Raw genomic sequence first — 14,504 nt, 5'->3', positions numbered from 1 at the left:
AAGTTGCCCAGTTAGCTGAGGGAAAGGGTTCAAGAGTAATTTCAATGAGCGTTGGTTTTCACCGGTTTGGAAAAAATAATTCATCGCAAACCTCGCGTATTAACTTGCCTAAACGCGATAAAAGCTTCATTACGGAGTTATTTAAATAGTTCCCGTCATAAATCGATAAAACATCCGCTTCATTTCACCAGATCACTGAACAATTATCATTAAGAAATTTACGACAGTTTTCTGATCTGAGTCGGAACATTTCTGCAATTGCCAAGTTTCCCCTTGCTTATTTTTTTAATCTCCACAACAGTTCAGTAAACTATTTTCGCTTAAAGACAAATGAAGACACCTGATATTTCAACTAGATGCGTTAATAAATGGTCGATTTAACCGAAGTCGGGATATAGAAATGCAATGTGTGGTCTGCAAATATAATAACAAATGGCATAACAGATATCAACTGCCACCGAAGTATGCAGACATTGTTTGCTCCGCTAATTAACCATAACAGTTCAACATTTCGAGCGAGAAAATAAGAAGTCTAAACTCGCCTTCGGCTTCGATAAGAGAGTTTTTGGTCGATGGCGTTGTCGGGAACAATGCAGAAACTGTTTGGGAACGGCACAGATATTTTAATTAATGTGAAGGCCCAGAGATTAATGGAAAAGACCAACTAGAATCAACGAAATGCACTTTATGACCCAGTGTTCTTAATCGGTTAGCCTTGATTGCCTCGCAACCATTCTGCAAACATAATATTGGTCATAACGATATTTTCCGCACTCCGTTCGCGTACAGTAATAACTTCAAAGAATCCGAACGCATAGATAGGCATAACGCATATTCGCATATCTATACGTGGAATATACTGTTAGAATGAGCGAATCCCGGGAACAGAAGCAACTTAGCCGGCCGTACTTAGCTGCATTAGTAAATTAATTATATATCTCATAAACCATCTTGATTTAAAACGTCGATGTGTTTGTCAACTCTGTTAATGGTTTATTGGAATTTCAGTCGGCATAACGTTTCTTTGCAATAATCAGTAGACCTGTACACGTGCGGTCTCCAAGTTTGGCCTTTCCCTGTTTCAACTGGCCTAATGAGCCAACGGCCAAACGAGAAAAAAGCTGTTCTGATCTAAATTTGTGATGCACTTTTCCAGCGCTTAAATATGAGCCTGATTGAAGTGCACCTAAGCTACTGTTCTTCTACGCATAATTTTCTTGTCTATTGATCAACATGAGTTATTTAATTTTTCGTTTGCTGCATCTGATTCAAATGTTGCTTCTTTGAAGAGAAAGTTTAACTTTCCAAGCCATCACTAGCTTTTAAAATGGTCATCGGTCTGTTGTGAGCTGTCTGAGTTCTGAGCCAAGTATTAACCTTTCGAAAAGTGTACTATCACGTCTGAAGATATTATACAAAAAACTTCTGAGTCAATTGCCAAGTTTTCGAAGAATATTTTGCTGTGTTCAAGCTTGAAGAATGGATTGCATTTTTCGAAAGCTTGGTAACTGACTCAGACTTTTTTCTGAAGTCCACCATTGACCAATATAATGGTGCATATGAAAATAAAACCTTATTTTAAAGAGGCAACAGTTGAAATGAATGCGCGTGAATGATACATAAACGAAAGTTTCAAAAACGCAGTAGAAATCGTTGATTCATAGATACAAAAGCTCAACAGTGTCGAAGGCCTGACGCAGATCATACAAGGTGCTGAATATTTTTCGCCTCTGTTTTAAAAAGAGTCAGTTAACAATTTGCCAACATTTTATTTCGCTCTTCTAGATGTGTGACGACAGCTTAAAAAATGAAGAAATTGTTTAAAGAGCGAATGAGTCAAGAAACTACTCCAGGCCTGAGGAAGAAAACCCATTATTCGAAAGTCTCAGAAGGGTTTTTTTCTGAATACCACAGCAAACCTATCCAACGTGAGTCAAACGGAGAATATAAATAAACCGTTTGACTTAATTCTTCGCATCTGAACAATGAAGTATATTTGTCGAAACCTGGAAAATTGACTTCGAATTTTTTCCTCAAGACAAAGACAAAATGCAACTTTTCTTCTCATGAGGCAACATTTGCTTCAAACATTGCAACAAAGTTGCAACGACAGCTTCTCCATCTCCACCAAATCTCCATAACTAATTCATCGATACGAAGGCTGAGTTCAATAGTGTGTAAGGCCTTAGTCAGATCATGCAGTGCAGAACGATTTTTGTCTCTATTTGAAAAAAAGTCGAATATACATTGAATAATTTGCGCAATGCTGCAAGTATTTTACTCGCTTCACAAAGCAGCAACTCAAAAAAAAATTAAATTCTCTTTCCTTCGTGTAGATGATTGAAAACAGCTTTAAACTTGTTAAACTGAAGAAATTCCTTAAACAGTAAAGAAGTATAGAAAACTACTCCAGTCCTGAAGAAAGTAACACATGAAAATTGGCTCAGAAGTTTTGTTCTGATGACCACAACAGTCCAATATACAAATAAAACCATGCATATGAAAATTCAACTTTTTGTGAAAAGGGGCAACAGTTGAAATAAATGCTGGTGAGGATTCAAAAAACTAAAGCTTGAAACACCAGGGAGAATTTTTTATCGCTGATTCATCGATACGAAAGCTGAGTTCAAAAGAGTGGAAGCCCACAACAGCAGCAGAATGTTTTTGCCTTTATTTTGTCAAAAGTCAGCCAATAATTTGCAAATATTTTACTCAGGTCACAAAGCAGCAACACAAAAAAATGGCAAAATTCACTTTTCCTCATCTAAACTGCTCAACAAAATTTACGTTTCACTGACAAATTTGGACTAACTTTGGATTTGGCTAAATTCTGACTACTTGGAGCAAATTAATTTCTGTTGAAAGAGTTTTTTAGTGCAATTCGCTTTCAGTTATTGTGCGGTTTTGCCAAAAATGACTGTATCAGACAAATTTTCTACAGGGTGGCAAATGAAACAATGCAAAATTGGTGAAAGTTCCGTGTGTTCTCAGTTGGATGGAGAAGAAAAACCGATCTTTCGTATTTGCACACCAGAAGCATTAAACAGACCTCATATTAAAAAAAACGTTTTTTATTTTTTTGCTCACCTCGATTATCTACAGAGTGGTTTCAAAAAATCAACGTTTTGGCTTTATGATGAATTTTTTCCGGTGAATCGATTGTCAAAATTTAGGGCTCATATTGAAGCTAAAACTTCACAGTGGACTTAAGAAAAAAATTCAATCCAATACCAGGTGGAATAAAAGTACGAAATATTCGAAAGAAAACTTCACTAGATGAAAGTCTTCCAGAATCGCAGACTTCGGGGGCAATTCTGATTTGGCTAATTTTTTATGCGGCCCTGTATATCGAATTTTTGCCTTAAATTGTCTACGTAATTTAGGCTTCAACATGAGCTCTAGATTGTTAAAATCCGACCAAGGGCAGAAAAGTTATTACAAGATCAAAAAGTTGGTTTTTAGACCACCCTGTAAATAGATCGAATGACCGAAAAATTCAAAAACGGTTTCGAGTTATTTGGTTTAAGTTCAAACTTTCGGTGTTGGAACCTAAAAAAACTCTTTTTTGTCCAACTAACCAACTCCAAAACTGTCCCTGATATTTTTAGTTTTTATTAAAACACATGTATGTATATGTATTCAGTGTTTTAATAAAAATTAAAAATATTAGGACAGTTTTCGTATTTTGAATTTTTCGGTCATTCGATCTATTTACAGGGTGGTCTAAAAATCAACTTTATGATCTTGTAATAACTTTTCTGCCCTTGGTCGGATTTTAACAATCTAGAGCTCATGTTGAAGCCTAAATTACATAGACAATTTAAGGCGAAAAGTCGATATTCAGGGCCGCATAAAAAATTACCCAAATCAGAAACACTAAATAACGCCTCAAACAAAAACCAAATTGCTTGAAACAATCAAAATGTTCCCAGTTAGAAAATTAGGGCAAATTTGGGTGCGTAACCTTCATTGTGGTGAGCAGTTTAGATGATTAGATGAAGCAAGCAGCTGAACATTGAATATTCCTCGATAAGAATCCGAATCTAACGAGATTGCAAAATGAGCAAGACCGAAACCAGCTCTCATTAACTCTGCTTTCCATACACGTAAGTGTTGAGAAACTGGCCCCATATTCAAATACCCTTTGAGTTTATTGCATTTATTGATAAACCTGACTGGATTTATATATTCTTTGTTTCATTTTAATAAGATTAAATCCATTTAGAGAGCGTTGTTTATGATGGCAAAGGACACCAACTAAACTGTCAATTTACCAGCACTCGCACCATAAAGTGGCCAATGATGAATGGCAGGCTTGATTTACATATTGTGGTGTTTCGAAAAGTATCAACCGATCGGTAGCTCGATTCTTCAGCGAAGATGATTTTATGCGGATGGAGAGTTTCAGCTGATTGTTTAGCGTTTCAATTCACAATTGGGGATGCTTTAATTATATTTTGACTTTTATTTAAACTGCTTAAAACTTAAAAGATGCGCATTCTCAGTGCATCTGTAATATCTTGCTCTTGGGTCTGGTTGAAGGCATTTTTTAAGCTTAAGAGCAAATTCCTGAATGATCTCAGTCAGTCGAGAAAAATCTACGAAACATCAGAGGAAAACTGCATCCTTCTCTAGATCTCTTCCTACGCTTTTCCTAGAGTGGCTTCGATCCTCATCATCATTCCTTCCACTGTTCAAAGTTTCCCAACATCTCTGTGCAATTCATTAGTATTTGATAGCTTGTACACGGTGGCAGGAAAAAATGTTGTGCCATTCTTGGGCAATTGGCATCGAGAAATGAGTTTTGAGTTTATGAAAAATCATCTGCCATTACGAAGCGAACATGATATTCAAATGAGAAGGAACGTCTTGTGACCGACGACATCCGCAGCACAACAACCACAACAATAAGGGATTTTTAATACCGCAACTGTTCCCTACCGAAGGTCTTCTCCAATAAATCTGTCATCGTTGACAGAGGCTCGGACATGCAAATGCTCGCTTATATGATAACTGAAAATGTTTCTGTATTATTTTTCCGAGTCCCGCTTCTTGGTGACGCTTGTCTGAGCACCCGATGGATGTTTGGATAGCTTTAATAAATGGCGATCGGCTCGCTTAAAGGAGCTACCAGACAATTCCGATGACAGATACATAATATTGTTATGGAAATATTAATATTATATAGGAGCGAGAAGAAAGGAAGCATAAATCTAAGACGGGCTATGACGCGACCCCGCAGATGATTTCTCGTTTGTTCACAGTTGGCTGATGGGCATAAATTTACCGACTATTGTTTTTTGTCGTTGGACGCTTCTGCTTTCTGGGGCCTCTTCGCCTTTCAGTTCAATGGGTTTTTTTCGTCTTCCTTTACAAATACTTTGCGTGCCTTCCACCACTAAGCATTCAAATCTTAAGCAATTTGCAGATTTTTCGCACTGATTCTCAGACGGTCACTCTGGTTTTTCATCATTAAACTTTTCCGGGCAATGTGAGTTTCTTTTTGAGCATCGCCTTGAACTTTACGTGCCGGTTCATTTAAAGACGAAAATTCCCCCCCACGTCCATTGAATCCTCCCCGGGGGTTGGAATAGTCACACTTTCATGTTTACATTGGTATAAATAGATGGTTTTTTGTCCGAGGCAGTGGTTCAATATGCACTTAGCCGTTTATTAATATTGGGGGACGGTTTTAATACGGTTCGCACTTCCCTTTGGCTTTGTCATTCAGATTTTATTAATATGACGACAGTTTTCAATTTATCTAAGTAAATACGGGGGTGGCAGATAAAAGCTGTATCTGATTTGTAAATTAAGCCAGGCATCCGATTGATCGATCGGTCGGCATTCAGCCAGTTCTTTGATTCAGTATCATGGGCCTTTCGTTTCAATGCACGCCAATTGAGGTTTTAAGCCTAATTTTTCCGAACTTAGGTGTAATAAAAAGGATTGTTTCCAAAGTTTTTCGACAGCAATGCTTTGAGAAAACGACTTGTTAAAGTGGGCAAAAGCGCAACTTTTGCACCATTCGTTTTGTATATTTTCTAGCTCATATCACAGCTGGCATTATGAGGAACGCGCAGTAAGCAATTGAGCCACCAGAACTTTGTTAAGACACAAAACCTTCTTTCGATTAGCACGAAAGCTGTGAAGAGTTCCAGCATTTATTGGCTTGGTTCCCATACATCCAGAACATCCCTAGATGCAAAAATTTCATAAACATCCATAATTTATAAGAAGGCCAGCAGATTAAACGCGAACTCGTTGTTCGGAATGTGTTTTTCGAGCCATCGGCAGAAGAATTATGTCATGGCTCGGCGGGAATATCAGCACCGACAGATCTTCGGAACACAGGTGTTCGCGCTTCAAATCATCATAACCTTCAGATATGAGCAGATTGCTGGGGCAAAAACGCTCAAGTGCCGCCCTTGTGCAAACTTTGCCGCCTCTACGGCACTGAAATATTTTCGACAGATAAATCTCTGAGCGCGATATAAACGATATAAAATATCACTTGCGATCGGTCGCTCGCTTTTTCTAAGACCGTTTTGGGCGATCGTACTGGTTTTTATTTGAATCAACATCGATGTCGGTAAAAATCAGTAGCCAGACGTTCTGCAGTGGTACCCTGTCAACCTTAAAGGTGCATCCGAGAAGAAGAAAAATCCCAAATTTGGGAGAAGTTTCCCCAAAATCATGTGATTTAAGTACAGATTTCAAAATGTGCCCGGTCGTTCTGAGATTAACCCAACTAGAGTTGGGTACTTGCTTTAAAAAGTTCAACTATTATTCCTATTTACGAACGCCACCGGATCAGGCAAATAAATAATTTTTCAATCGATTTATTTGCGTTTAAATTCAATTGACAGCCGCAAAAATTTAAAGTGCGCGGGTTTATTGAATGGGATGAATTGTTCACTCGCCATTTGGTCTACAGCTTACGTGGAACTATTTTGATAATTTCTTTATTTTTCCTAATATTTGCGGCAATAGTAACCAAAAATCCGCTATTTCTTATTCGATGTTTTAAGCGAGGATGTTACGTTTATTGATTGAAAGAAACGATCTCAAGAGAATTTTACAGGGATTTTTTGAAGATATACAGCTTGCGTTTGATGATTTGATGATTTAACTTTTTCAATTTTTGGATTTTCCAAGATTAGGGCGGTTTTTATCTTTTGAGGTAATTTCTCTCACTGGAGCTCATGGTATTTCACTCAGCGGTTCTTCGGGAAAACGTATTAWCACGAATGTAKWATCGSYCCCGAACTATTTGGCCGTGACGTCATTATTTGAGACGTCATCGAAGATTTAATTTTGCGTGGATGCCAGCTTGAGCGTTTCTTCCCGGTAAATTTTAAAAAGTGTCTATTTTTCATCTCAAGTCGTCATTAGCATTGCTTGAGCTAAGTGTTAAAAATTATTTTTCGCGCATAAAAACCCATTTACTTTTTATTAAAGCAGTCGACAAGGTGGGTCTTAATTTATTGGCAGTTGCAAAAGAAAGCTTAAATTTGCAGAAGTTAAACAGTTAATCTGGAAAATAACTTTATTCAGTTTTGCTGTTAGTAGTTCTGAGCCTTAACTGTGATTGTTAAAGTGTCGTGGTGGCAAACCTGCAGTCAGACTATGCGGAAAATGGACCAAAACAAATTGAAACTCATACAAGACCTAAGCGATGGTGGTGGAAATTTGACCAAAATGAACCGTTGTTCGCCCTAACAAGTTTGCTACGGCATTTTTGTACAAATAGAAAATGTATGGGTAAAATTAATCGAAAACTGGGCAAAAATCACGGAAACTGCCAACACTCGCTAAAAAATCATTAAAAGTTAATAATATTAAATTTCCGTCTCGCTCGATGAACAAGTAATAGAAGACGAACTACAGTTATTGGGTCACTATAAACTCACAGAACTACACTCATTTCACAATGAAGTTCAATTCCAACTTTGTTCAAGCCGAAAACTTTTGCTCATAATTTTACTCAAATCGATTGTCGCTCACAAAAAACTAAGATCGTCAAATTGTAGTTCCATTATTCAAATAACTTTATCCCAAATTTGGACGCAAAAAATCTATGTTTTATAAGAAAGTTATATCGAAAACAAAATTGCATGTATCAATTGTATAGTTTCACTTGATGGGCAAGAAACATTTCATTCCCAGTTCGGGTGTTTTATTTTAAGCTAGAAAACTAGAAGCTAAGAAGAAGAAAGCTAAAAACAAACCGAATTCTGCACTTCCGGAGAAAAACTGATCCGAACTTAAGTTGGAACACATTAAAATTGAAGATCGCGAAAGCGCTAGAAGATCGAAGCCAAAGCATCCATCGGCAAAAGCCAGCAACTAAAACATGTTTTTTGCTACTAAGAATCCTGTGTTTTAAGCCTTTTTTTTTCAAAAAACAATTTTCAATTCAAGAAAATATGGTAAGCATCGTTTTGAGCCTGGCAGATCATTTAAAAATCCTTATTAACCCAAGCTAACCAGAAAATCAAAATATCCCTATAGCTAGATAGAACAGGGTCTTTGACCAACTTTTACAAACCGTGTGACCTACACCTTACCCTCCATTTGCACCTGATCCACTGTAAGATACATGCTAAAATAAAGAATTAGCTGCCTCGATTCGAGTTCTATTTGGACCAATCTATAATTGTCTACCTGCTATATATTTTTAGAACAATTCGTCAACTTCTTGCCTATCTGTGAAACGACGGTAGGCGATTTTGACCTACCTGCGAATTTCTAGGATTGAAGCTGTTTAAATCAAATATAACTATTCAAAGTGAAGCAATATACCTAATACAAGCACGGATCAACCGGTTCTCGATCACTGAAGATTGTCATTGGAAGAAATCATCGCATCCATGAGCAGCAAAGTGTCGACAGGGTGCCAGATCAAGGAAGAAGAGCATAAAATATTATAAAAGCATAACTGATTTATGAATGGAGTTGGTTCCCCTTCCTACGCGAGAAGAGGCGGTGCTTGTTGGGACGGCCTGGGGTACACTCACTTAGTTAACAACCATCCGCCGAAGAGACTGGTGTAGGGTGACGATTCGAGTAGAGTGACCGGCTTTGAACTGTTATTGTTTATAAAAACATAGCTGAAACATGGACTTTTCTCAATGTTTTTATTCAAGTGAATGGCTACAGCCTGAAGAATTGTAATACGCCAACTCGCCAATCCGACCCCAACCGACCTGCTACGAGGGAAAATCGCTCGCGCCGCCCTTATCAGGTCCCCCCCATTCGTGACGGCGGCGTCAGGTTAGACAGCATCGCGACGCCGCGACGTCGAGGTCGTATATGCTTCCCCGTATTGCCCCATCACCGAAAATCATAACCTGATGATGAGTGCTCCCCAAAGACCATCGCAGTGCTTTGTGTAGTGGAAAACATGTCGAGAAGAAAACAAGCGCGACCCATTCGAGTGTACGAAGATGAAGAAATTAACGCGGCCACTGGTGAAGCTGTAGCTGACACGGCTGCTGCCGTCGCTTCTCCCAACTTTCCCACCGCTTCCGCAAACGGTAAGTCAACTGATGTGCTGGATTTTGGATTCTCTTTACCCCTCCTGGTCGCACTTGTGGAACAGTCAGCTAAACCAGTGTAAATTAAAGGCGCTCTTCAACTCTATTCAAGATCAATTAGGGATTTTGGAGTTTTTTTGGGCAAGTTCCAGTCATTGACCGCGACTAGCACAAAGTGCAAACACTTTTCTTGGAAATTTCGGAGACTGAACTGAATGTTCTGAAGCGGATTTTCATTGACACGTTTTTCCTATTCCGAGTGAAAAACTGATTCAAATATTTTTTGAAGATTCACATCGGTCCCGAACCACATGAATTTTCGCGGTCTTAAACCAACAGTTTCTTCAACATTGTCACATGGACTTTAAACCGTCCCACTCCATATTCATCAACTGCAACCCATAGGTTGATGTAAACTTTCATCAGCGTCCAACCTTACGCTATGACTATTCAAAACTAGGCCACGTTTAGTCAATTATAATAATTTGTATGCAGAAATGCTAAGCGATTTCGAGTGCTTGATGGCAAAACAATAAATTTCCTTGTTCCTTCAGAACCCCCTAACCAAACAGGGTTTTCCAACGTGAATCACCCGATATTTACTGTATTAATTCGGCAATATTTATGTAAGAACTTGTGATCTAGCAGTGACTATTTACATTTCCTTCCTGTGGTCGGTTTCATGCGAAATTCATTAAATATCACGTTATAAAAAGCGCGCAGCGTTTCACTAAAATAAGTATACTTTAAAACATTTCTATAATTAACGCTTGACACACTTTTCAACTGTACTGCACGCCGCTTGAGCTGCCCTCGGAGTACATTTTAATGTTTTTTCCTCAAAGGCATTGAGAAACACACAACGTTTACTTAATTTCTTTTGTGTAAGCTGCCGGGCAATTTCCGGCTTTTTTGGGTCCGAATTAAAACTCAGAATGGAAAAAATGCAATTTGCCAACAAAAATGTTTGTTTAAGCTGTAAATAGCATTAAAAATTCTATGCACTTTGACAAGTATATGATAAGTTGATGCGCAATCAGACAAACAGATCAAGGACAATTAAGGAGATCCAATAAAGTACAATTAAGTATGTAGGAGAAGAGTGAAAGCTCAAACAGTTTAAGTAAATTTGCAGACACTCCAGGGTTATAATTGTAGCCAATAGTAATTGGTTTTTGATGAATTATTAATTATTGCTTGATGAGCAGTAGGCAATAAGTACATAAGGCCGATAAGCAGCGTAGTAGCTATAGATAAGTAGAAATCGGAAATACTACTAAATATAAGTGGATCTATTAACATTCCCATCGAGGGAAACAAGCAAATATTTTCATTATAGGTCTTAAGGTGTGCTAAGTTATCAACAATGTTAAAAAACTGGGTCAGTTCGGGCGAATGCCACTAAACTAGTAACATGCAACAGTGCCGACTTCTTCCAACGTAAATTGAGCATTTTTTACTCGAAATTTTCCCCAAAAATCACCTTAGCAGGTGGAACGTGCATGTCGCATTTGATGACCCATTAATCAACTCGTTTTTGTGCCAATGCAACACATGTTTGCAAAAAAACGCTAAGTTTTTTTCGGATATATAACAGCAAAAACTTACTGAACAATACGGAAAAAAACTACTCCCAAGATAGTGAAAAAGTAATGGATCTTAGAACGCAATAATGAGATCTTGCAACGTTTGGTTCTATCGAAATCAAGCAAAGTTCAGCCATCCTTAAGTTTAGTCAAATAACTACCCTAAGAAACTTATTTTGTAGTTTATCCGACTCTCGCGTTTAGTACCTACTCATATTTTGGTCACTACGAATTCAATCAGCGAAAGTGATCGAAACGTGCATTTCTACCAGAATCACTACTAGGGAAACTAGGAAAAATCGGTAGTAAAGAGATCATCATGAACATTTTGAAGTTCCAGAGCGAGGGCCTGATAAACTACGAAATAAACTTTTCAATTGTATAAAGGATATTTATCAAATACTTACATAATTACACTTGCAGCATGGTAAAAGCAAGTCCTGATTTGTTCTCGAAATAAACCGCTTGAACACGCACAATTTACCTTAACACTGCCAAAACGCGACTGAATTCCATAGTTTACGGGTGTTTTTGTCTACAATTAAAATAAAATAAAAACCGGTTTTTTGCCACCGACCAGATTAAATAAATATTCCCTTTAGTTATCTATAGATATTGTCATGGAATTCGACTTTGAACTATAAAAAGTGTGTTGTTGAAGGAAACGGTTGAGCGTTCAATGGAAGATCGCAATTGCGGATATGTTATTTTAAGCAAAGTAGCGAATGGGTTTCGTGTAGGTACGTATTCGAACCATCGATAACAGCGGAAAATTATTATGGCACAATGATGATTTGCCTTAAAACGTGATATCGGCTGACGCTAATAAACTGTAGAAAGTCCTGAATGGTATCTAACGAGAACCATCTCAAAGCACAAGTGATTTTCATATTCAATTGCAGAAATATGAGCGATAAAGTCGAAGCCTTGCGCACGATTGAAGTACGGATTTATCAAAAAACCAGATGTAACGTAATACGCTGCGACCATAATGCGATCTACTACGTGGATAAGGATCCACGTACACCTGGGCGGGTTTGTTTCCTTTAAATATTCTAAACATTATGCTTCGTCTTCCTTAATATGAATATTATTTAATCGGAGATTGTATCTGCGTTCAGATTAATAGCGTTGACGGTGAGACAAAAAGGCCGGCATGGCCCGAAGAACCCTTCAACCAGCTAATGGTTACCATTCACATTATGGTTTGTTGTGCCCATTAGATTTCCTTTCCGCTCCATTAACATTCAAAGGATTTTAATTTCGATGTGTCCATTGGGAACATCTAGATTGAGCCACTAAACTACAATATACTTCACATTTTATCACCATGAAGTTGCCCTGGCCAATTCATCAGACCAGCCAGTTCTTCTGGACGTTAAATTTCATGGGGCGATTCTGCATGAAGTTATGATTCGTTTGTCTCCAAAGGATTTGTTTTGCGTTTTGATGCAAAGATATAAAACACCTTATGCAGCCATGCAATTAGCCAATATTTGCATGGTTAGGTCTCAGCTATAGCTTGATTGTGTTGGAACATTGGCCTGCCCGTTCGCCGGATTTAAATCCTCTGGAGTGTTGCGTTTCGGTTTTTTTTGAGTCATTAGTTTATTCCACTTCTGGTGAAAATGTTCATGACCTGAGTGAGGAATCGAATTATAACCGGCTCTGAGAAATACACCAGGCATATTTGCGCGATTTCGACATCAATGAGGCGAAGAGGTGAATCTTGTGTCACGTCTGAGGGTGGTCGTTTTGAACATTTGTTGTAGCTTTGCGCCTTTTTCGTTACTGTGATTTTCTGTTTTTGTTCTGGTTGACCTACTGTTATTGTATTAGATAGTTCTTGATCATACATTAAAAAATGAAAAATACGCGTTCCGGTGTTTTACTTCGACCGGTTTCAGAGCTATAGAAACATCGTCAGTTTCAAATAAAAACTCTAACACTTCGCATCTGGCAAAACGAAGCATTTGCATGCAATTTCGATGATTAATTTGAAAGTTTGCTCATGAAAAACAATGTATTTCCAAATTAATGTAACCGAACCTTAACTATGGCTTTTGACTCCTCAGTCATCTGATCATAGTGAAGAATAGTCGGCATAAGTGGCCATATAAAATTATACATGCATGCGAATCATCAGCAAGTTGTCATTATTTTTCATGCAGAACAAGGACTTTCATAGATCAGGTCTGGAAATGTCCTTTATAATACCGGCCAGTTGCAGAAGATTCGAAATAAATTGCATATTAGTTGCAAAAATGCGAATCCATGCAAAGAACGTGTTAATTGGCAGCATGCAACAATGCCAAAGTGAAAAACCCTAATCGACTGTATAAAATCCACTTAATGGAAACAGATTTCTTTGGCTGAAAAATTAATACGGTTTTTGGTTGATCCCATTGGAGAAAAACATTGGCGGTCCTGTTCGGCACAATTTCAGACCACCAGTCGGTCGGATGACAACATTGAGGAATTATTATTTAATAAAAAGCATTCCGGAATTCCGCGCATAAGAAGAGGCGAAATGTGGCGGTATCAAAGTGGCCGCCGCATAATTATTGACGTCAATATATCCAGAAATTGACAGCAAATTATGGTTCTTTGTTCTTGCGCGACAGCCATTCATCATCAATTAGACTACCGGCTCGGCTTTTTTTCACGGTATACCGATGGCTAAACGGTTATGAATCTGGTCGAACGTAACTAAGACATGGCCAAAAGGTTCCTCTCACAAATTTCAGTGGCGTTCTTTACAAATCAGCATCAAACATTCCTCTCCTTCTTCAAGCTTCTGTTTAGAATATTGACTTTCCGCCTTCTGTTATTCAAAAGTGAACGATTGCATGAACTTGCTATGATCGAAACGGTTATATCACCGAAAAATCTAAACAAAGCGGCCCAGAAATTAAACCAGACTTTGAAAAATATACAGCCCGATGTTACAGCAAACAGTCATACATTCGAACAGCTAACTTAACATAATCATAAAACGGGCCTGTTGAAAAATCAACTGATCAAATAAATGTTGCTTAACTGATGTGTAATTGTTTTATCGTTCCGGATTTATTTGGAGAGATTCCATTTTGGACATGTGTTTCGGATTTCCAAATAGAGAGACCTCTATTTGTTGTCCTAAACTGCTAATTAAATTCAGTGGAAGCATGCTGAAGATTCAGCTGCAACAGTCTTTTACTGGGAAGCAGCACCACCTGTTGCAGGTCCCATTCTAAGCAAAAACAATGCCATTTTTCTCGGGCAATTACCGACCAATGCGCATTTAAACTAATGGGTTATGATGAACGGCTGGTAGAAATAATGCCCTTCCGACGGAAAAATGGGGCCCTTTTTTGCCACCGACAACTTATGATAAATA

At 38.1% G+C, this 14,504-nt stretch overlaps 1 protein-coding gene across 2 annotated transcripts in view; it reads left to right on the top strand.

Annotated features, from left to right (window-relative positions):
- The first annotated feature begins 9,034 nt into the window (after nt 1-9,034).
- Nucleotides 9,035-14,504, top strand: part of LOC109538701 (homeotic protein spalt-major) — a 73,499-nt gene continuing 68,029 nt past the window's right edge. For both annotated transcript variants that reach the window (XM_019906064.2, XM_019906063.2), the window contains exon 1: nt 9,035-9,539. In XM_019906064.2, the coding sequence (XP_019761623.2) occupies nt 9,407-9,539 (133 nt within the window). In that variant the 5' untranslated portion in view covers nt 9,035-9,406. The remainder of the gene's footprint in view (nt 9,540-14,504) is intronic.

Source organism: Dendroctonus ponderosae, unplaced genomic scaffold (assembly GCF_020466585.1).
Source record: "Dendroctonus ponderosae isolate FM_Combo_2020 unplaced genomic scaffold, Dpon_F_20191213v2 Dpon_F_20191213_3, whole genome shotgun sequence".
In the NCBI taxonomy this organism is placed as follows: Eukaryota; Metazoa; Arthropoda; class Insecta; order Coleoptera; family Curculionidae; genus Dendroctonus; species Dendroctonus ponderosae.
The sequence above is the reverse complement of the archived record's forward strand: the minus strand, read 5'-3'. Positions and strand labels throughout refer to the sequence as shown.